This window comes from Mya arenaria, chromosome 3 (genome assembly GCF_026914265.1).
Source record: "Mya arenaria isolate MELC-2E11 chromosome 3, ASM2691426v1".
Taxonomy (NCBI): domain Eukaryota; kingdom Metazoa; phylum Mollusca; class Bivalvia; order Myida; family Myidae; genus Mya; species Mya arenaria.
Window position 1 is genome coordinate 83,307,120 of NC_069124.1, and position 25,369 is coordinate 83,332,488.

The 25,369-nt window shown below is 37.5% G+C and overlaps 1 protein-coding gene across 1 annotated transcript in view; it reads left to right on the top strand.

Annotated features, from left to right (window-relative positions):
• LOC128226342 (acetylcholine receptor subunit alpha-1-A-like) overlaps nucleotides 1–19,093 on the top strand; it is a 52,091-nt gene extending 32,998 nt beyond the window's left edge. The window contains exons 5-9 of the mRNA XM_052936225.1: nucleotides 15,128–15,237; nucleotides 16,014–16,194; nucleotides 17,005–17,272; nucleotides 17,897–17,983; nucleotides 18,231–19,093. Of these exons, the coding sequence (XP_052792185.1) occupies nucleotides 15,128–15,237; nucleotides 16,014–16,194; nucleotides 17,005–17,272; nucleotides 17,897–17,983; nucleotides 18,231–19,093 (1,509 nt within the window). The remainder of the gene's footprint in view (nucleotides 1–15,127; nucleotides 15,238–16,013; nucleotides 16,195–17,004; nucleotides 17,273–17,896; nucleotides 17,984–18,230) is intronic.
• Nucleotides 19,094–25,369: the final 6,276 nt, after the last annotated feature.

The window sequence follows — 25,369 nt, forward strand, 5'->3', positions numbered from 1 at the left end:
AAACTTATAAGGTTCTGATTCCATTTACTTCTGGGTTACGCAGCAAATTGTAGCGTCTAGTTCTCTGCAGGAGTGCGGTAAAACATCCTTTATGTCAATTATAGCCAGTGGGTAAACCAAATAAGAGGGGTCGTCGAATCTGATCAGGATCCAGTGTCGGATACTTCTCGTTCTGTGAAATTCGTTAGCAAAAACGCTGTTCGGTTAATATGTGTTTTTAGATTCTGTAAAGACACTTCGACTTTGAACAACAATTTTGTATTATCTTTTTTTGTAAATGAGATACATTTGATTATTTTATGCTTTCCGGTCGTTTATCATTTAAATAAAAATGATAGTTCACTGTTTCAAACAGTGAAATAACAGTTTGATACATTTTACTGTTTTTAAATTTAAACCCGCTCTGAATTCCAAATCAAACGTCTGCGCGCAAAGGGCTGGGACATAAATTTAACGACGACGTTTCCAAAAAAACGTTACATTCGCATATAATTTGCGCGCTTTTCTGAAAAAAAAATAATTTACTGTAATTTCATATACTTTTTAGTCATAACATAAAAAGAAAAATTGTTCTTTTCAGAATAAAATCGTAATTTATTTCACTTCGAGGAACACCGGAAGTAAAATTTCACTTGTGGCCACGCCACTCATGAAATGAAGCTTTTGGAGGTCACTCTGTAAAATATGTAACGACCTAACACTTGAAGAATTCTCAATCTTAAATATAGAGAGTGCATCCTGGACCACATACGGGCACTTGGTAATTAGATAGAACGCACCTGAGATTACTGGCGAGGTGATTGCCAGTATGATAAAATTATGCAGCGCATTCGATAGGGGCAAGATAGGTAAAACAAGTTCTACAAGGCCCGGTATGGGTGCAGTATGGAGAAAATTGAACATCGCAAAAGTGTACAAATGAGTTACAATTCGTACAGCATTAAATACTAGGGATGCAAACGAATGGCAAAATTGATATTCGAATATTCGGTAATTCTTTCGATCGAATATTCGAATATTCGATTACCGAAATACATATTTTGGAAGATGTAGTAAACTACTATTATTATTCGCTTAAGCAATAGCCGGGGCAATTTGACCCTATTTGTCGTAGTGGCGGACCCCGATTTTCCTCAAATAAGCCTTTGAATTTCGCAATTTCCAGGAAGAAAAAAATATATTATAAACAGACAAACAACACAATCGAATAATTTCAATTCCGCTGCCTTTATATGTGTAAACAATGTGAAATTAGATGGATTCCTAGTCAAATAGCATTTTGCGCCAACGGAGGGTCTTTCCGTAGGACAAGCAGCCTCGTTCTGAGATTGATCTTTAAATTAACTAAATATAACTATGGAAAACCCAAACCAACTCGGGAACTAGTAAAATAATAAAACGAAAACATATCAGGATTTGACTCATCCAGTGTTCAACAATAGAGGAACATATCCTAAAACGCTATACTATACATTTATATTTTAAGCGCGAACATTGTATCGAAACATGGAAAACAATATAAAACACATATATGTAACAACATTTTTGTAGCACATGGCATTCATATCATCACGGCGATTTAAGCTATGTTGCCCAGCTTAATTTGCAGCCAAGACAAAAACATTGGTGTTAAAGCCGATTCCTAGTCAGTTGTTGTAAAAGTAAGGGGACTTTTACAGTACCCGACGATATGTCAATGTTAATGACATATGACACGTGTTTAGTGTATTGTCATCACATTCACACCTCTGGCATTAGGGGCCAGTCGTTGTAAAAACAAAACAAACGAACTTTATAAACATAAGCAGTGTTGTAGGCAAAAGGTTTTTCATTTTCTTAATTGAGAATTAGTATCATTACTGTTTTTCCGAATATTCGAATACCGATTTTGACATTCGAATACCAATCGTTTGATCGATTATTCGAATATTCGTTTGCATCCCTATTAAATACGTATTACGCGTCTGTGTTTCCGTATGTAGTAGAATATGTTATGCTCGAAGGGATCTGAATGTCAAATGTAAAATATTAACCATGAGTAATTTGGTCAAAGCGCCAACTATACTGGATGTCCATTTGTTATCCCCCGCTTTGAAAAGGCGAGGGGATATAGTAATGGTAGGCGCGATTCCGTGCGTGCGTGTGTGCGTCCGTCCGTCCGTCCCACATTCATTTCTTTGCATCCCCTCTTACATTTCTCATGCGATTTCTACCAAACTTTCACAGATTGATGATCATAAAGTGAAGCAGCGCATATTCTCGGGCTTTTGCGATTTAACCATTTTTGACAGAGTTATTGCCTTTTGCTTATTTTACATTTAAAATTGGTTTCTTCGCAAATTCTCTAAAGTTTTTCATGCGATTTCTACCAAACTTTCACAGATTGATGATCATAAAGTGAAGCAGCGCATATTGTCGGGCTTTCCTGATTTGACCATTTTTGAAAGAGTAATTGCCCTTTTCTTATTTTACATTTAAAATTGGTTTCTTCGCAACTTTTCTTACGTTTTTCATGCGATTTCTACCAAACTTTCACAGATTGATGATCATAAAGTGAAGCAGCGCTTATTGTCGGGCTTTCCCGATTCGACCATTTTTTAAAGAGTTATTGCCCTATGCTTATTTTACATTTAAAATTGGTTTCTTCGCAAATCCTCTTACGTTTTTCATGCGATTTCTACCAAACTTTCATAGATTGATGATCATAAAGTGAAGCAGTGCATATTGTCGCGCTTTCCTGATTTGACCATTTTTGAAAGAGTTATTGCCCTATGCTTATTTTACATTTAAAATTGGTTTCTTCGCAACTCCTATTACGTTTTCCATGCGATTTCTACCAAACTTTCACAGATTGATGATCATAAAGTGAAGCAGCGCATATTGTCGGGCTTTTGCGATTTAATCATTTTGAAAGAGTTATTGCCCTTTGCTTATTTTACATTTAAAATTTGTTTCTTCGCAACTCCTCTTACGTTTTCCATGCGATTTCTACCAAACTTTCACAGATTGATGATCATAAAGTGAAGCAGCGCATATTGTCGGGCTTTTATGATTTAACCATATTTGAAAGAGTTATTGCCCTATGCTTATTTTACATTAAAAATTGGTTTCTTCGCAAATCCTCTTACGTTTTTCATGCGATTTCTACAAAACTTTCACAGATTGATGATCATAAAGTGAAGCAGCGCATATTGTCGGGCTTTTGCGATTTAATCATTTTGAAAGAGTTATTGCCCTTTGCTTATTTTACATTTAAAATTGGTTTCTTCGCAAATCCTCTTACGTTTTTCATTCGATTTCTACCAAACTTTCACAGATTGATGACTACATAGTGATGCAGCGCATATTGTCGGGCTTTCGCGATTCGGCCATTTTTGAAATAGTTATTGCCCTTTCTTTATTTTACATTTAAAATTGGTTTCTTCGCAAATCCTCTTACGTTTTTCATGCGATTTCTACCAAACTTTCACAGTTTGATGACTATATAGTGATGCAGCGCATATTTTCGGGCTTTCGCGATTCGGCCATTTTTGAAATAGTTATTTCCCTTTTTTTACATTTGAAATTGGTTTCTTCACAACTCCTCTTACTTTTTTTCATGCAATTTCGACCAAACTTTTACAGATTGATGACTATATAGTGACGCAGCGCATATCGTCGGGCTTTCGTGATTCGACCGTTTTGAAAGAGTTATTGCCCTTTCTTAATTTTACGCATTTCTTATGTTCCTGAGAAACTCCTTTCATTTATGACTATATAGTGACACAGCGCATATTGTCAGGCTTTTGCAATTTGACCTTTTTTGAAAGAGTTATTGCCCTTTCTTAATTTTACGCATTTCTTATGTTCCTGAAAAACTACCCTTATCATTGGCTTTCGTTACAAAAAATGTCCCCATGAAGCGGGGAATATAGCTGTCTGTGACCGCTCTTGTTTTAAATGGTCTTTATAAAGATACTTACTTCTATTTGGAGCTTTTTATCTACACACAATCTGTAGAATATCCATGGTGATTATTTAGACACCGCATATGATGGCGTTAAGGGGTGTACCAATATTGCAATGAGTAAATCAGCAAATACCGAAAATGTGAAAAAATATTGAAAAATATTCTTTTATAAATATGCACTTTGTACTGTATAATATACAGTACAAAGTGCATATTTATTAAAAAAATCTTGTTTTTTTTTCACACTTTCGGTATTATAATTTTTAGTGCGGAATTATAAGGGTTTTTTATTGTTGTTTTTTTTAAAATGATCGAGTTTGAAAATCTGGTGCCGGTGTTACAAACTGCGGAAACAAGGTTTTCTGAACAAAAGGCTTTACAAAAACCCGTGCCTCCGTAAATCATACCGTACACCTTAAGAAAGGCATGTAATTTATTATAAGGCCACACCAAATTAATGTTTAGTTCCTCGGATTTTTGCCAAAAAAAATGGAGCGAGCGAGCGAAAAAAAAATAAAAAAAAATTGTCAGTTTTCATAAAAACCGAAGCGAGCGAAGAGCGAAAAATATATTTTTCTTTATATTCAATATAAATAAGAAAGATTGTTCAAAATAATTGCCCTTAAACCCATTTTAATGCCATCTTGAACTGAACCTCTAATTGACATTGGGAAAATGTCGGAATACATACTATTTATTCATCCGTGTTTAGTACAAACATTATATGGATAATTCTAATTTCTTATATAATTAAAACGTACTTTAATATGACGTGATTCATAATTATAAATAACCCTGCTTTTAGTGAAAAATTGGAAACGACTTATATAAATTTACCTGAATCAGTTTAACAGCATATGCAACTGTATTTAGACATAACTTAGGATTGATTATGGATTAGTAAAAAATGATCACTTACACAGGCATCATCAAACATCAGACTCCATATAACATAGACTAAATTTTGTTTTTATTATAACAGGAAATGCAATGACATGTGCTCATTAAAACAAAAAGAACAAGGGTATTTTTCAGAGTACTTTTTTGGTTATTTAGATGTTTTTATGCACCAGCCAATTGTATATGCATCCCCCCCTATGTCCGGAATAGCGGGGACTTTGACTTCCGGTCTCTCAAAACCCGGGTAAAATATCCGACCTGCAGGGACACACTGCTGGTAAAATCCCTGCCAAATGGCCCCGCAACCCCGAATACCTATGTGAGGCCCATTCCCGACTATTTTCAATATGAAGACAAAACCACATTCACTAGGCACTGCGGGGCCACATGAAAGGTAAAAACACAGCCCATTGCCTCTGCTGTTCCCGGTATATTCTTGGAACAAGGGCGAGGGGTGGGCGGGGCAGTGGTTACAATTGACAAGTGCATTACAATCCCGGATTATGCTGCAAATAAAAACAAAATATAAGGTGATAAACTTAGGCTTACTTATGTTCAGGTATATCGAGACAACTACTGTTTACATCGCTGTTTGTGAAAAGATATTTGTTCAAAACTGTTGTTTTGTCAGAATTTGATCAAAAATGAGCTTGATACATCAATTTGGACCAATCAATGACTTATGTTCCAGTTAAGTTGACCTGTCCGATTTCCATTCAAAACGAGTCACTACTTACGCAATATAATCACTACCAGTCTCAGATACATATGCTTTATTGCATAATGATTGCTTTAAATAATGATCATTTTGTGTATGAGACGATCAACAATGACTTCAAGCATGCTCATAACATATTTATTGTAAAAAGATAAGATTTAATTTCCAAACTTCGAGCCACAGTTTTTATACCGGAAGCCGCCATTTTGATTGAATTTATTGAAACCCATGCTAATATACAGTATAAAAACACTACTCATCGGTAACTTCCCTTTACAAAAACACGAAAACTAGCGTAGAAATATTATACTTGATTATTTTTAGCCTTTAAATAAATTATTACCATAAAAAAATCTGCTTGGCGATCAAAATGGAGGTGCGGGCGCACAAAAAAAATAATATTTTTTTATACATTTTCAAAAAAATAGGAGCGGTAAATCCGCGGAACGAAATATCAATTTTGTGTGGCCTAAGTGTTATTTAATTGCATTAAACTACAGTGTTTTTGTATGGATTCATTCATATATAATAAAAAAATGCCTGTAATTTGTACATCTTTCGTTTACGGCATATGTACGACTGGCAATCATCGGCGTTTCATACTAAAAAGAAGATTTATATTGTTAAGAAATCACAAAATTGGTCCTGCTGGGAACGATTGGGTAAATAATATTGCAGATGACGTTTGGGTAGGTGATACTGCAGAGGATAGTTTGGGTAGATGATACTGCAGGGGGCGGTTGGGTAGATGATACAGCAGGGAGCGATTATGTAGATGATACTGCAGGGGGCGGTTGGGTAGATGATACAGCAGGGAGCGGTTAGGTAGATGATACTGCAGACGGCGGTTGGGTAGATGAATCAGCAGGGAGCGGTTGGGTAGATGGTACTGCAGGGGGCGGTTGGGAAGATGATACTGTAGGGGGCTATTGGGTAGATGGCACTGCAGAGGATAATTTGGGCAGATGATACTGCATGGGGCGGTTGGGTAGATGATACTGCATGGGGCGGTTGGGTAGATGATACTGCATGGGGCGGTTGGGTAGATGATACTGCAGGGGGCGGTTAGGTAAATGATACTGCAGGAGGCGGTTGGGTAGATGATACTGCATGGGGCGGTTGGGCAGATGATACTGCATGGGGCGGTTGGGTAGATGATACTGCAGGGGGCGGTTAGGTAAATGATACTGCAGGAGGCGGTTGGGTAGATGATACAGCAGGGGTCGGTTGGGTAGATGATACTGCAGGGGACGTTTGGGTAGATGATACAGCAGGGAGCGGTTGGGTAGATGATACTGCAGAGGGTGGTTGGAAAGATAATAATGTAGGGGGCGGTTGGGTGGATGATACTGCAGGGGGTGGTTGTTTAGGCGATACTGCAGGGGGGGGGGGGCTGTTGGGTAGACGATTTTATAGGGGACATTCGGGTAGATGATACTGCAGGGAGCGGTTGGGAAGATGATACAGCAGGGAGCGGTTGGGTAGATGATACTACAGACGGCGGTTGGGAAGAGGATCCAGCAGGGAGCGGTTTGGTAGATGCTACTGCAGGGGCCGGTTGGGTAGATGATACAGCAGGGAGCGGTTGGGTAGATGATACTGCAGGGGCCAGTTGGGTAGATGATACAGCAGGGGACGTTTGGGTAGGTGATTCTGCAGGTGGTGGTTGGGAAGATGATCCTGCAGTGATCGGTTGGGTAAATGATACTGCAGGGGTTGATTGGGTAAATGATACTGCAGGGGTTGGTTGGGTAAATGATACTTCACGGGGCGATTGGGTAAATGATACTGCAGGGGGCGGTTTGGAAGATGATACTTCAGGGAACGTTCGGTTAAATGGTATTGTATCGGTCAGTTGGGAAGATGATACTGCAGAGAGCGGTTGGGAAAATGATACAGCAGGGGGCGGTTGGGTAAATGATAGTGCAGGGGGCGGTTGGGTAAATGATAGTGCAGTGGGCGGTTGGGTAAATGATACTGCAAGAGACGTTTGGGAAGATGATACTGCAGGGGGCGGTTGTGTAAATGATACTCTAGAGGATAGTTTTGGTAGCTGATACTCCAAGAGACGTTTGGGAAGATGATACTGCATGAGACGTTTGGGAAGATGATACTGCAGAGGGCGGTTGGGTAAAAGATACTGCAGGGGGTGGTTGGGTAGATGATACTGCAGGGGGCGTCTGGTGGATGATATTGCAGGCGGCAGTTGGGTAGATGGTATTGCAGAGGTTACTTTTGGCAGATGATACTTCAGTGGGTGGTTGGGTAAATGATACTGCAGTTGGGTAGATGGTACTGCAGAGGTTAGTTTGGGCAGATGATGCAGCAGGGAGCGTTGTGGTAAATGATACTGCTGAGGGCGGTTGGGTAAATGATACTGCAGGGGGCGGTTGGGTAGATGATACTGCAGGGGGCGGTTGATACTGCGTGAGACGATTGGGAAGATAATACTGCATTGGGCGGTTGGGCAGATGGCACTGCAGGGATAAGTTTGGGTAGATGATACTGTAGGGGGCGGTTGGGTAGATGGTACTTCAGAGGGCGGTTGGGTAGATGACACTGCAGAGGACAGTTTAGGTAGATGATACTGCAGGGGCGGTTAGGTAGATGATACTGCATAAGACGTTTGGGAAGATGATACTGCAGGGGCTGTTGGGTAGATGGCACTGCAGAGGATATTTTGGGCAGATGATACTGCATGGGGTGGTTGGGTAGATGGTACTGCAGCGGCGGTTAGGTAGATGATACTGCAGGGGTTGGTTGGGTAGATGATACTGCAGGGGGCGGTTGGGTAGATAATACTGCAGAGGGTGGTTGGGAAGATAATACTGTAGGGGGCGGTTGGGTGGACGATACAGCAGGGGTGGTTGTTTAGGTGATACTACGGGGGGGGGGCGGTTGGGTAGATGATACTGCAGCGGCGGTTGGGTAGATGAAACTGCAGGGGTTGGTTAAGTAGATGATACTGCAGGGGGTGGTTGTGTAGATCGTACTGCAGAGGGTGGTTGAGGAGACAATACTGTAGGGGGCGGTTGGGTGGATGATACTGCAGGGGGTGGTTGTTTAGGTGATACTGCAGGGGGGGGATAGACGATATTACAGGGGACATTCGGGTAAATGATACTTCAGCGGCGGTTGGGTAGATGATACTGCAGGGGTTGGTTAGGTAGATGATACTGCAGCGGCGGTTGGGTAGATGATACTGCAGGGGTTTGTTGGGTAGATGATACTACATGGGACAGGTTGGGTATATGATATTGCACAGAAAAGTTTGGAAATATGGTATTCAGGGGACAGTCGGGAAGATGGTACTGTAAGGGAAGATGATATTGTACTCATTTTGCATGATGTTGTAACATTACAAGATGCAGTTGCAGTTTAGGAAGTCTGGTATAGGTTGATTTATGGTAATTACAAACACACAGGTAACATATTTCCTCCACTACAAATATGGAAAAAAACGACTACGGAGTTAAACATTATTTATTGCATTGGTACATAGAGCGCTTAGAGGTATATTTAATCAATGAATAACCGTCAGCCAAGAACAGACAGCGCCAATTTGGTCAAAGACTGTAATCTTTCACATTTACACTCTTAATTTGCAAGACTGTGGTAAACCAACCGTAAGCTATGATTAGTTTAGGACAGTATCAATCTGAACGCTTTAATTACTTCTACGTATAAGACTGAAGACTGCCGTCCACAATCAAGCTCATAATGAAACCCGTTCTGTACCGTACAGGTTCCGTACGTACGTCAACAAGTGCAAACGGATACGATTATCGGTCGATGTAAACAAACTGCTGTGATGCATAAAGCTCAACGCATTAAAAACAAGACAGGAATTGATAGAAGTTATACAAATTAAAGTGAATACGAATTATACTACCTACAGACCATCATGCACCTTAGCAAGTAATGAACGTGTCTTACATGTTCAAAATTGTACATGTACATTGTATTCCACAAACACATTTATACAAAGAAATGAAACGTATCTAGATATATGCACTCCTTAATGCAAGGGTAAAGTTAAACACGCGAAAATAATGGATATTAATGCAACAAACATAATTTGAGAGTGTCATGCGTGCCTATTGAATCTAAATTAGAAATCTAGTTAGCATATGTATGTTGTGTATACTATATGAAGTTATACAAACTCAGAGTTATGTCTATGATATATAATAATCACTGTAAGGCACATCCCAAACCACCCGGAGTATGCATTGCACATATGTTAAAACCATAAACAATAGCGAAAAGTAAAGAAAACGAAGCGATACTGTTTTTAAACATTTTTGTGCATGTAATCATTTGAACTGAAAACAAACATAATCGATAGTGCGTAAATTGACGTCAACGTGTGAAGAAGGACGTAATACAGGATTATTACACTACACATCATAAGAGAAGAACGTCCTCTTTAAGCTATGTCGCTTCCGTCTAGAAACAACTTTCTTTTCGGGTGGCGTGATCACTTTATTTCGTTTACCAATGATACAATAAGGTTTGAAATCATCTTCGTTAGTTTTGTCTTCTTTGTATGTAGTTTGGTTTGCGAGATCGAAGAAAGGTTTCATCTGTGAATGGACTTCATTTAGGATTGCTTTAGGCTGAACGATGAAAATGTTTTTGTTCTGCTCAAGATTTTTTAGAGCACGTCTCTCGTTTGTAAATTCAAAAGCATCGTCATATCCGATTATAAGATTTTGTTTATTTGATCTTATAAATTTGTCCAGTATGGAAGAACACTCGTGGAAGTCAATGTCACATGGCACAAAATGTGAATATAAAACATACAAGTGTGTACAGCCGTCTTGGCATGTGTGTGTCTTTTTAAACACTTTATGTATTTTTCTTAATGCCCCATGTGCGGTGTCTTTATCGTTAATGGTATTTCGGGAAATTTTAAGGGACTCGTTTATATTAGCTTCTCTGCGTCCCTCGTCAATAATTTCATATAAGAAATGTTTTTCAGGATCAAAGATACGGCATTCACCATGAGTATAAAAGAATTTCCTCCCTTCATTCATAACGACAACCATTCTGTCCCTAAGCACCAATCTACTAGAATCAATGTGGAAGTTATCCGAATGAAGCCACTCAGTGAATTCTTCTAGAATGGAATGATCCTCGGATTCAATTTCTCTCGTGCAAACCAATGCCATCGCGATATGTTGCCTTTTCTTGCCCCCGGTTCTCGTTGGGTTAAGTATATCTTGGATTTCGTAGCATGCTTCTTTTCCGACATCCCGAAGAGAAACCAGGAATCGAATTATGTTACTTCGGTATTTGTAAATCCACTCACTTATGTTAGTAAAATCGCACATTCCGGCTTACTTAAACATAAGTATCAATAAAAGCACAGGAAATCGCAATTAAATACACGAGTTGTACATTGATTTTTTTTCCGTTATAGCTTGTTAAATTGCTTTAAGGATCAATACAGAACAAAAACTTACCCATGTACATAAATACATTCCTTTGATAACGCGATACACTTGTTAACTTATTATGTTTTTATTCTTTTTTATCGGGACAGGGTCATGATAAAGTCTACATTGTATGGTTTTGTATGATTTATTCAATATGATTTTTAATAAAGACTATTAAAGGAACGTGCCAAATCGATAACTGAATCATTTTGTGTTGTGCTTTTTGAAATATAAATATATGCTGTAACATGTTGCAAAATACGTCAGATATTATGAGAATTCCATAACAGGCAATTACTATACATGAATCGCACATGATCCGTGCGCGAAATTGTCGTCACATTTAACTTAAAACATCTTGCAATTGGTGAAGTCATGAATACAAGGTCGTTTTTTGATTAAAATATTACAAACATTTCACTTCATTGGCTTTGTCCAATTCTTCAATGTGAGGAAAGATCACGTTCGATTTAATCACATACTTAAAATAAGCTTCAATTGTGCATTGTTTATGATCTAAAAATAATTTCAACTTTTGAATACTTCATTTCCTTTCACAACTGTTAGTAGCACCTTGGCTTTACAGATGTCTGATGGGCTTATGTTGAAGATATCTCGATCTATTACAATAAAGTCGGCCTCCTTTCCCGCCTCTAACGACCCAACCGTATCTTCCTGGCGCATTACGTATGCAGCGTTAATGGTGTACATTTCCACCGCTGTGTTCAGGTCCACAGACTGGTGTCCACGCTGGGTGGCATGCATAATACCCACGAAAGGGTTGAGCTCGCTGACATCCCAGTCACTACTTAGTGTCACAATAGCTCCTGTTTCCCAGACAGACCGCACAGGAAAAAGTTCTCGGGATTTTGATTTGCCAATCAATTTGTCATTATCCGCAAGATACTTCGGTAAAGTGTATTTTCCAGCAACTTGGAAGTCGGCTACAACACCAAGTTCGTGAAAGCGACATAAGTCCGATTCATCTATCATTTCAACATGTGTCAGTCTATGTCGGGAAGGTCTCATTTGATCTTGAACGCGCTTTGATTCTTCAACAGCATTGAGAGTTTCCTTAACAGCTCGGTCGCCTATTGTGTGTACATGAAAGTCAAAGCCTTTACCACCTTCGAAAGCTTGGAGTTGTTGCATGTACTGTGTAAGTCTGTTTTGGCTGAAATAGTTCATCCCTCTGTTTTCGTCAAGACTTTCAAAGTGATAATCAATCAAGTATGGTTCAATGACAGCTGCAGTTGTCGAATCGAGAAGTCCGTCTGAATAGAGCTTTACTTGCGAAATTCTAAGCAATTCATCTGGATTGTCTCTGAAAAGTCTTTTCATTTCCGATATCTGAAGCTCGTCATTGAGATGCGGATAGGCCCAAAGTCCTAAAATGGCTCTCACAGTTAGTTTTCCGTCTTCCTGAGCTTTCATCCATGCCTTGTGGTGATTACTTTTCCAGTAGCATCGGGCATCACAAACTGATGTTATACCGTGTTTTGACAGCTGTCGAAGACTCCAGATAAGTCCTTGATAGTCGAGTTTTTCAAGCTCTGGAGAGGGTGCCATAGCAATATCTAATATCGCATTACCAGAATTTTCTAGCAATATGCCATTGGGTTCACCGCTCTTGCTGTCTTTCATTATTATGCCGCCTGGTATATTAGGCGTGCTAGTATCAATGTTGGCGAGGGAAAGAGCTTTTGAGTTTACCCATACAGAATGGGACGTTTCTTCCATCATTATGCCCGGTGTATCTCCAAGCGCCTCATCCAGAATATATTTCGGAAACCTGCCACCTTTTTCAATATGTTTTAACATATTGTGTAACGAGTAACCATGACCAAGTACCCATTTGGTTCCAATCTGCTTTTTCCTCTTGCTCTTTATTACTCTGATCATCTTTTCGGGGTCAGTATCTGCAGGTTATTCCACTGTGCCGCCCACGGGGGACCCCGCTTCAAGAGGATGCATGTGAACGTCATGTATCCCCGGCAACACCACTGCTTGTTTCAGATCGACGATCTTACAGCCGGGTACAGTATACGCTTCCATCTCCTTGTTGGAGCCTATACACTCTATCCTTCCATTGTCTATCAACATCGCTTCTTTTGGACACTTCCACCATTCGTATGATTTATCCACTGTGTAGATTTTTCCATTTCGATATAGAACTCGTCCTGAGCTAGTTGCCATTGTTTTAGAATGTGGTTAACGCGAAGTTCGTTTTAAAACAGCTTTATTTACGTCGTTTGCCAAAATTGACTGTTAAAACTTTTGCCTGTTGAATATACTCATTCGGGCATGTCACATATCGATATTTGAAAATGAAACTAGGTCAGTAGACTTCATAAACATAGAGAATATGTAAGGTCCTACTATTTACATCCGCTTACAAAACTAAGACTCAAACAAAAAGGTCATTTCGCATTACTTACAAGTGCACGCATTTATTTACTATTTAATTATTCATATTGGTTAATAGCAATGTTTCATATATGTGGTTTAAGGGCTATAACTGCTTCGTTCCGGTATAAATATATCAATCTTCATAAATGTAAACAATTCATTATGCCAAAATTAAACTCGCATTAAATTCTTAAACAACGAGTATTGTAGTTCTGCTTCCTCCAACATTTGAATCAATAGGCGGCTTCAACACGCCTTACCTTTAACCACGATCTGGGTTAAGGGGTCATAATTGATCTCAGTGAATAACAAATGTAATTCATTGAAAGCCTTAAATGTTGGCTAAAGTCAAGATATTAAGTCAGTTCACAATAATACTAATACAATAATCTCAAGTTCACATCTCTCTCTCTCTCTCTCTCGCTCTCTCTCTCTCTCTCTCTCTCTTGATTAGAGGTATGTGAATACAACTGTCATGTTTACATTTACAAATGTAAATTTATTAAATAACCGAAACGAACACTTTTAAGGGCCTTTATGGTTTATTTTTACCATTATTCGTAACCCAAGGAAAGCTTTTACATAAACTTCTAAGAACCTCTAGAGATGATCACTGCTTTCTGTGTGGCAAATCATCTTGTATATAAAACCATATGGCGTGATTTGGCATGATATACTATGCTTCAGTTCAGGCTTTTCTGCTCACAAACGAAAAAAGAATACGTGATAGTTAAGAAGTTTGGGCTATGTAAGTCAAGAACCAAAGTCACAATAGATTGATATGTTAATTAAGATTTGTCTACACTATAAATGCACTCTGTATGTTGTTTTAAGTTCCGTCTTGGTGCCTAATGTTGTCGTTAGATCAGAGACCAGTTTCGGACCAGCGACTCCCATGTCTAAGGCCATAATATGTATAGCCTATGACAATTTAAAGCGAATATTTACAACGTGTCAAAAAAAATTGTTATTTGTTTTTGATCGTTTTTAAATTGAATTTCAAAGCTAGTCAATACTATAATGACGTCAGTATTTCTTTAATTCCTAGCCTTGAAAAACATCGAGGTGTATATTTTACAATAATAATACAATTACATGCATATGAATTATGAATCAAATATTATATAACTATGTCGAGGAATGGGAAACAAAGAACAGTTGATGTCTAGCTAATGTGATTCAAAGCAGCTGAATGTTCTACCCATGGCAAAAGATGCGGTATCAGTCAGAAATGGTGAAAGCATAGCTTAATAATTTTATATTCACAATGATTATGCATATAGCTTTGGAAAACTCCCCATCAATGACTGGAACTGCTATCTATGGTACTCTCATGCTAGTGTTCTTACGTTACTTCTTGTGGAATGGGTTCCGTTTAAATGTATAAACCCATTTTATAGTTTTATAAGCCCTGTTTCAATAACGATATCTTAATCGTTAATCATACGCTGCTTATGAGACCCTAGGAATGACCGTTAGTTACGGGCAGAATATATACGATATATATGCTAACGATATTTTTCTTGGAACGCAGTTTACGCTTAAAAAGGGATATACGCCGAGAAATTAGGCCGATCTTAGCCTTACTTATCTTTATATAAACTTGACCGTGCTCTTTAGATACATGTACATGCTTAATGTGTGCAAGGATAAGTTCAATATGCATGAAATATGTGACTGAAATCACGCTACCATCTACTTGTCTTGTAGGAGTGGGTTGACGAGTTTATGCGGTGGGATCCGGACGAGTTCGCCAACATCACGACGCTGAGGGTTCCCTGTAACAAACTCTGGCTCCCGGACATCGTCCTCTACAACAAGTATTTAGGTTCTATTATGAAAATCTAACACGCGGGATAACTGTTTAAGGGTATCATCTGGTGTTACACGTCTCTATAACTGCCATGTACCCTTTTCTTCAAATGTCGTCTGTCATTATTCGAAACATGCTTGACAACGGAATGCTTTGTAAAAATTAAAGTAATTAACAGTTGATGTCCTCTCAAAGATTAGTGACATTGTAAAGCGTTCGCGATCGTAAAACTAAGTTATTGAGATCTTGCATTCTCCAAGAAATGTATAAATAATATTCTGAATGAACAAAAAACACAACAGTAACAATATATTGGAATCAAGTGTGTTCATGTCGATTTAATGGATGATGCGTGCTGATGCTTATTTTCGAGAGAATCTCTTTAAAAATGCAATTGCGTTTCTAATCGTATTTAGGTGGTTCTAGAAGACAAATGTTGTCAAAGCATCATAACAAAAAAATCAATTTGGAGGATGAAAGCTGTACTTCAAAATCGTGTCGTCCGTTCAATAACAGTATGAGACATCTCCAGAAGGCTTTCATATACATGTCAAGAATACTTAACCTGTTACAGACATAGTTGCGTATAGATTAGAGGGACTGGTCATTGTTTATGTGACTTAAAGTGCGTGTCTTATTCAATATGTCACATGCTACTTATCAATCATTATCAATATACGATGCTTTTGTGTCGTTTATAATCCATAGTTATATTATATATTCAAACAGACTCCTCAAGGATATTAACATATTTAATATGTATGTCGCTCACGGCATTTTCAGCGCCGCAGAATACACGGACGGTTTGATGCCGGCTAACGCGATGGTGCGTTACGATGGTAACATTTTCTGGCCAATTCCGACCAAACTTCAGAGCTCGTGTAAGGTGGATGTCACCTACTTCCCCTTTGACGAACAGGAATGCTACATGAAGTTTGGCTCGTGGACGTACGATGGTTTTCAGGTAAATAATTGAGTGTACAACATCGGATAGTGATTTTGTTTTATTTATACACATGACATGTTTTATTTTGTCTACTCATTAAATCCTTTATCGGAAAGCTAACTAAAATGATATTCACGTTTACGAACGCTAAAAATAAAACGTTGTACTGGACAACAAAATGCAACACAGTCACCTTACCCACAAACCTCGTGATTGAAATTATACAACTCTGTTCTATTATATATTAATGTAATGAAGCCCATTGATAAAGTGATTGATTTATTGATGGGTTTTCAGATTGTTTGTAAAGTGCATTAAAGTGATTGATTGATATATTGATTGATTCAGCGTTTGCTATATTGATTGAATGATTTATTCATTCAATGTTTGCTAGATTGATTGTTTGACTGGTTAATTGGTTATTTGATTGATTGACTGATTGATTGATTGACTGATTGATTGATTGATTGATTAATTGATTGATTGATTGATTGATTGATTGATTGATTGATTGATTGATTGATTGATTGATTGATTGATTGATTGATTGGTGTGCGTGCGTGCGTGCGTGCGTGCGTGCGTGCGTGCGTGCGTGCGTGCGTGCGTGCGTGCGTGCGTGTGTGTATTGATTGATGGCTTAATTCATTTATTACTTGATTGATTGATTGATCTATCGATTGATTAATTTATTGATTGATTGTTTGATTGATAGGTTGATTGGTTGATTGGTTGATTGATTGATTGAATGATTTTTTGAATTATTGATTGATTTCTCATAGAGTAGGTATTCAGGTAGTTGTCAACGACTCATAGTTTTGCTCGTTTCAGGTGGATATAACGAACCGGACGGAGCAAGTCGATCTAAGTAATTATGTGAACAACGGTGAGTGGGAGTTGGTCAGTATAAGGATCGAGCGGAACGTGGTCACGTACTCTTGTTGCCCGGAGCCGTTCCCGGACGTCAAGTTCTACATTCACATCCGGCGTCGCACCCTCTATTACATGTATAATGTGATCTTTCCGTGCATCATGATGTCCGCGCTAACACTGCTCGTGTTCTGCTTGCCGCCTGACTCCGGGGAAAAGATCGCCCTTGGTGAGACATTTTGTGATGATTTCTACCAGCAAATCCTTAATGGGTTCCTTTAATGAGCGCGGTGTTTCTTGCCATAAATGGGTCGTTATTCACATACGGTATTTCTGCGTTTATGACATAGTTCATTATTTCTGAACATTCATCCTTTCACAATCGATTGTTCGTATCACGAATGTACTATTTCAGTTGATTGTCAAAATGATATTGCATGTGACGTAGGAAATTATTATCAATCACACTTATTGGGGATATTGTGTAAAAAGCATGACAAAGAGTTTGTGGTTTGTTTTCGATTTTTGTCTTATTATCAAAATTATGTCAGTGTGTTTAACTTCCATTTGAAATGGTAATTTTACGCAATTATTTTGAAAATCAACATACTGCACTACCGTTTGCTATCTATATGCGTCAGTACAATATACTTATTAAACTTAAACATAAACATATATTTAGCTTTCAACATAACGGCATTCATGATAATCATACATGTGTAAAAAGTAACAGGGTCACTAGTTTTAACGATACGATAGAGACATCGGCCATTACATGACATATTCTAGCAGATCTTCTAATGAGACATGGTATATACTTGTAAAAGACCGACTGGCATCCCTCTCACTTCAGGTATCACTGTGCTGCTGGCATTCTCCGTCTTCATGTTGGCTGTGGCGGAAAACCTGCCAGAGACATCCGAGTTCGTGCCTCTCATCAGTGAGTAAACTAGCCAGCCGCGCCTTCTGGCAATCCTGTGAAACTAAAAGGCTTTTCTTTCTATTATTAAATAATTAAGCTATACATTTTGTTCACAAACAGAAAAGACACTCGCTTATAATTTTGAAAGTGTTTGGGATAAGTTTTTACTTGTAAATTAACATTTTCCTTTGGAAGAAGATAATCTGAACTATAGTCGCTCAAAGACATACACACTTTACTACACCATGTTGCTTTCTTACTGCAGGTATATATTTGACAATCGTGATGGGACTGACATCCATGTCGGTAATCATGACGGTGTTCGTGCTCAATCTACACCACCGGGGCCCCAACAAGCGCGCCGTGCCACGCTGGATCAAGGAAATCCTCGTCAACAAAATGGCGCCCTACCTCTGTCTCCAGGAAGAAGCAACACGTGATCATAGGCGCTTCTATGACAACGAGGAACAGTTCATCAAAAATGTCTCCCTTAAAATAACTCTTGACAATATTCAACAGGCGCTTCAGAATGAATCCAAGATAGAAAGTAATGAGCAATGTAATGAAACGAATTCCGTTGACTCGGAGCGGGTAACCTCAAAAGAGCAGGAAGGTGATTGTCTAAACGTGCCTGGGGTGACAATATATCATCCTGTGCGTGCGGAGCATACAACATCTTCATCTTGTAATCATTCTTCATACTCAACAAGTCATCAGAATAGTAAATCTGTTACTGCGAATTCTCCAGTGTCACAAACACAACAGTATTTCCAGTATAATCCTCAAACTAGTCAGTTTAGTTCAACAACACAAAACATTTACCCAAATCCGCACACAGAAAGTGCTTCATTACACCCAAACCACAAACAGACGTCACCGAACAAGCACGATAACAACCGGAAGGGTCGGCATCGGACGACCTCGCCTTTATCGAAGACAAACGAGGAGATCCTGCATTCACTAAAGCGTATTCTTGAAAAGCACGAGAAGGAGGATCGAGACTACGAGGTAATCCAGGAATGGCGACGGGTCGCTCAAGCCGTGGATCGCATACTCTTTTTCATTTTCCTCCTGGCTACGTTCGCCTCCACACTCGGCCTCCTTGTCGTGGCGCCCGCCGTTAAGTGACTGCTGGTTATTAATGGTTGCATGGTATTATGTGTGAGATTCGTGTGCAGCGAATGGATGTAACTGTTTCTGTGTAAACGTGTCTTGTCAATGTGTTAGATCGTTGTAGTGTCATTGGAGTATCATGCACAATTCATTGCATCCTTCAATGAAAGAACACTACCAAATCAGTCATAAAACGGTGTACAAAATCACGAAGTATAAAGACAGACAGAATGTTAGAAAGACAGGATGGAATGTTGACATATAATAAAATCATCTTACAACTTCTATGCAGATAATAATATCAAACCAAACGCAAATGTTACCTACACGGAATCATTGGCATACTTCATTTTCATGGAAATTGTACTGTAGTCATCAACGTTTTCAAAGTTATATTGAAAATGACACTTAAATTAGGGTCAGGCTTATATATGCGTGCAATGTGAAAATGCTTCTTTTCCTGTTGTAAATAATACATTGATACAACTAAATTGTATGTGTAGATTAATAGAGTAATATTTCAGTTTTACCAATGACATCTAAAACATCATTTTTGTTATGTTTAACTCATAGAAAGTGCTCATGCTGAACTGTTGTGACCAAATTGTTTTTATGTCAATAGACCCAATAAACTGCGGGTAGTGTCAGCTGTTTTTCATAGACTTGTGTAAGAAAATACTTAAAAAAAAACATACGTTTTTAGAGGCTGCAGCATTGAAATTTGGACCAGTTGTACAATTTTGGAAACAAATTTTCATGGATGACATTAATATGACCATTTGACCTATTCTCTTTCGAAGCTACAGCAATGGACATAGACCATATGTACAGGTTTTAAAAAAAGGTAAAATATTCACATTGCATTCGCATTTGACCAAGCAAGAAAACAATACAACGAATTTTCACACACCACTGTTAGTTTATCAAACACACCATTTCAAGTGTGGGCAGAAGTCAGCCAATGAAATCGCTTTATACAACAGGTGTGGTCAGGAATCAAAATGGCCGATGAAAAACCAAACCTAAACTGGATTTGTGACTTTCGTCAATTCTAGTGTTGCAGTTCATTTATATACCACGTATATAGTGCACGGAGTCCACACATAAGAATTTCTAATTGAACTGGATATTTATTTGCGAACAACATTGCACAAAACATGATTTTACTTAGTAAATTTCGTATTTTGGATTTTCGCGCATGTGTGTATGAATGCAGTCATGCTCATATTTGTATTGATTACTCAGTATTCTGGAGAGTTCAGTCATTTAAAAGTCTTTTGTTTTTAATATTAGTCACTTATAAGAAATAAAAACAACAACATTGTTTTAACTCTTATACCTTGTTAATTTCATAATTTTGAGAATTGGACAAAATGTGTTGTTACCCTTGTCTATAAATTATATAAAGGGTTGTTGTTCTTGTTCTTCTCAAGAGAAACCCCTGTGAGTGAAACCAACACATAAACATGCCGGCAATGTGTTAATTAGCTGAGCTAAAATTTTCGTAAGAAACGTTTGTTGCTTTGTGCCTTAAATAGGTGACTTAAAGTCAAACCATTCATTTGATGACAAACAGTGCTGATGGTTGGCGCCACTTTGTCAGTCTTACAATATAGTCGCCTTGGTACAATTAAATTCGCCCATCAATCACGAGACAAGTTATTGGCGACCTGTCCCTGCGCTGTGTATGGGAACCTACAATTACTGTCGAGCACAGGAAGTCTGGTACTACAGTTTCTGAATGCGTTTGTAACACCAAGGCTTATAAATTCACATTTCCATTTTATGAAAAAACTGCATGGGCAAACTGTACCAAAGGATATACAAAACCGATAATATATATGGAATAACTCTAAAATAAAACATTTGATTGAAATTATTCCTGGACCAATGGCGTTGCAGTATATTTCAAAATGTCATAATATACATAGTATTTTTATTGAACTTTTTGTTCGAATCATCATAATATGGAGTGTTCATGTGTTCATATATTAAGTCACTGCATTGTTCTTTGATTAATAGATTTAGACCGGAAGTTAATTGGCATATTTAGCCAAACCTTGCGGCGGTGTATAGAAGATGTTTTTTGCATATTTAGTAACCTAGACCCTTTTATACAAGAATCAGATTGATGGCTTCGCGCCACCTGTGGTGATTATTTTATATTTAAGACATTGGATAGTTTGGAAAATGAATGTCGTGCTGGCACGATATTAGACATTGGAAATTAAAAAATAGGACATTCAAAATAGAACATTAAAAAGACACAAAACAGCATTGATTTTTCGAATGTCCAAAACCAGCACGACGTTAAATGTAATATGTAATAATATAAGTATCTTTCAAGTGTTTCCGAGGGCACGCGCGTAAGCCGGACCGGATAAACATGATTGATATTATTTTTTTGGTATATCTAAAGTTATCAACTTGTAGAAAACGCACTTTTGTACATTTCACCAAAAAGCGCGTGCGACGTTGTTAACTGACGTTCTAAAGCGCAGCAATTTTAACGTAATTTTGACGTCAAATGGTTCCTCTAAAAATCGCGTTTTTACGATTATGTAATTTCAATTTTAATAAAATGTATTGCATACTTATATATTTGATTGCGCTTTATTAAAATGGCGTAATATACTTTTCATAAACCATACAATAAAGGAAATAAGAAGTGGCGCGTTGTTCCGCGTGACTCATCTTACATGGCGGTGTAAGAATATAAGTATCTATCATGTGTTTCCGGTACGGATAGAAAAATCCGATCCGAGGGCACGCGCGTAAGCCGTTAACGAGGCTTGCCGAGTTACCGGTCACGCAGCGTGCCCGAGGGTCGGATTTTTCGATCCGGACCGGAAAAACATGATTGATATTTTTTCTTGCATACATAAAATTATGAATTTGTGGAAAAATTGACGTAGAAAATGCACTTTTGTACATTTCACCAAAAAGCGCGTGCGACGTTGTGTACTGACGTCATAAAGCGCAGTAATTTAAAATCACTATCGACGTCAAAAAGTTCCTTAAAATATCGCGCTTTTACGATTATTTATTTCCAATTTTAATTAAAAGTGTTGTATACTTAAAAAAAAATTTCCGCTTTATTGAAATGGCATAATATTCTTTTCACAAACCATACAATAAAAGAAATAAGAAATGACGCGTTGTTGCGCGTGGCTCATCTTAGATGGGGGGGTGTAAGTTGAGTTTTTCCAGCACAGGTCACATGGTCGGAAACACACGTCCGGTGTGCAAGAAATGTCGTTCTGGCGCGACATTAGACATTCATAAAAATGAGTGTCGTGCTAGCAGGAAATTTGACATTGGACATTTAAAAAATAAATGTCGTGCATTGGGCATTGGAATTACATAACATGAATGGCGCATTTGCACAAGATTGGACATTCAAAAATAAATGTCGTGCTGGCAAGACATTGATTGGACATTCTGTTGAATACGTTTGTTTAATTATGTATCCCGGTTTCTTAATTCATTACGGAGCAGCTTTTATTATATAATAAAACTACAAGATATGCATTTACCGAATGTTCTGTACTATTGTCCCAAGTATGGAACAGAAAAGCACAAATACAAGACGACGTGGAAGAATTTACACCATACACGGTTTGATTTATTTGGCATAGAATGCCCTCAATATATAATAGGCAGTGTGCATATTTGATGTTTTTATAAAGTAAACAATCATACGTTATAATATTTGTTTGGAACAAAAGAAATGTTTTTTAAACATTTTTAGCATGAAATGATTTGAACTGAAAACAAACATAATCGATATTGCGGCTTTTGATGTCAACGTGCGAAGAAGGACGTAATGAAAGATTGTTGCACTGTACATATCATAAAATAGTTCCTAGATACAACTTTAGTTCCGGCTGGAGATGGTGGTGGTGGTTTTTGAAAAATCTTATAAAATAAATGACGAGGCTTTCGTCCACGCCAAAAATATTTTGTCAGTTGTGGCTACAGGTATCATGATTGGCTGTTTAATTGCCACGTGATATCAAGCTGACGTGTGATTGGCTGAGGCAACAAAATTGGTGAACGAAATTTATATAAGTGTGTCAAGTGGACACAAATCACATTTCTTCATTTTAAACTTGTATCGTGAGGTTGTTTTTCTTCTTATTATTTATATTTTTCAATGAATTATAGTTTCGTTACTTTTCAGTATTGGGTGTAACGTTGTTGTTTTTTTATAATTCAGGGAGTATTCCGAGACGATGTAAACAAACAAGTAAGTGCGGTTAAATTTTAAATTACTTTTTTGACAGAAAAGATATGGACATATTTCTAAGCCTATAAATTACTATATGCTATTATCTGCTTCTACAGGTGTGAACTATTCTAGATTTGTTTGTATAAAATGATGCAATCATTGGCCAAATTTTAAGCATTGCACCGTAATACATAATTCCGTCCAGTTGAAATTTTGGCCAAGGATTGTTTTCGCGATGAAAGTTCTCATCTGTGAACCGATCACTTTGAATATTGATGTTGGCTTGAAGAAAAAAAGAGTGTGTTTTTTAATCAAAATTTTCGAGATAACGACTCTTGTTTGTCCATTCTAACGAATCCTCTTATTTGATAATAAGATTTCGTTTATCAAATCTTACAGATTTTTCAAGAATGGAAGAGCTCCCATGAAAATTAATGTCACACAGCAATTTTATGTGAATATAACATTTACAGTTTCCTACAGCCTTCTTGGGTACTGGCATTCCGGGACTGTTTAAGGGACTCGTTTATATATTCTGATACTGCCAGATGTTCTGGTAGTGCCAGAGCTGACAGAAAATGCAAATGTTGTTCTTCAAATATGATAGAAGACGAGTGCCGTTTCATGTTATGTTGGACACTATACAAAAGAATGAGACAAACATACGTTGGCAACACCTCATGACCTTCTATTAAAATGTTAAAATCTGTATAACTAAGCAAATCAATTTAATAGTAAGTTACTTAATACTGTAAGACTTTTCAAATTTGCAATGGAATTAGACTTATAAAATTTGCAATGGAATTAGACTTATAAAATTTGCAACGGAATTAAGAAAATCTACCCTGACTGTTCCCATTTATTTGATTGCTTGATTTGTTCATTAATTGAGTTTATGATTGATTAATAACTGCATTAACCCCCTGATTAATTGATTGATTGATTAGTAAAGTAATAAATGATTGATTGATTGATTGATTGATCGATTGATCGATTGATTGATTGATTAGTTGATTGATTGATTGATTGATTTGATTAATTGATTGATTGATTGATTGATTGATTGATTGATTGATTTAACAATTCTTTACTTTTTTCATTAAATTATTTATTGATTGTTTGATTGTTTGATTGATTGATTGATTGATTGATTGTTTAATTGATTGATTGATTGATTGGTTGGTTTATTGATTCATTTATTCATTCATTTATTCATTTATTCGTTCATTCATTCATTAAATAATTGTTTGATTAATTAATTGATTGATAATTGTAATGATTTATTGATCAATATATCTTTTTTAAATTAATGATTGATTGATTGATTTCTCATACGATATTCAGGTACCTGACAACGACTCATTCATATTTTTGCTATATTAGGATGTCGATCTAATTAATGACGTGAACATTGTTGAGTTGGAGCTGATAAAAATAAGGATCGAGCGGAACGTAGTCGCGTACTCTAGATTGATTCCCTGACGTCACGTTCTACATCCACATCCAGCGTCGCACTCTCTATCTACTACATGTACAACCTCATCTTCCCTTGTATCTTGATGTCCGCTTTAAACCTGCCCGAATTCTCTTTGCCGCCTGACTACAGGGAAAAGATCGCCCTTGATGAGACAGTGAGTGATGATTTCCACGAACAAATCCTTAATGAGTTCCTTTAATGAGCGCGGTGTTCCTTGCCATAAATGGGTCGTTATTCACATACGGTATTTCTGTGTTTATGACATAGTTCATTATTTCTGGACATTTATCCCGTCACACTCAATTGTTCATATCACGAATGTCTTATTTCCAGTTTATTACCGAAATGACATTATATGTGACCAAGGAAATTATTATCTATCACACTTAGCAGGGCAATTGTGTAAAAAGCATGCTTCAGTTTGTGGTTTCTTTTCGATATTATTCTTAGTATCGAAATTATGCCAGTCTTTTTAACGATAATACAATAATACAATACGGATTTATTTGCAATTCAAGGCCATCGACCTAAAATACACAGGTTCCATATATATATATGCATATTAAATCTAGATCAGAAGAGA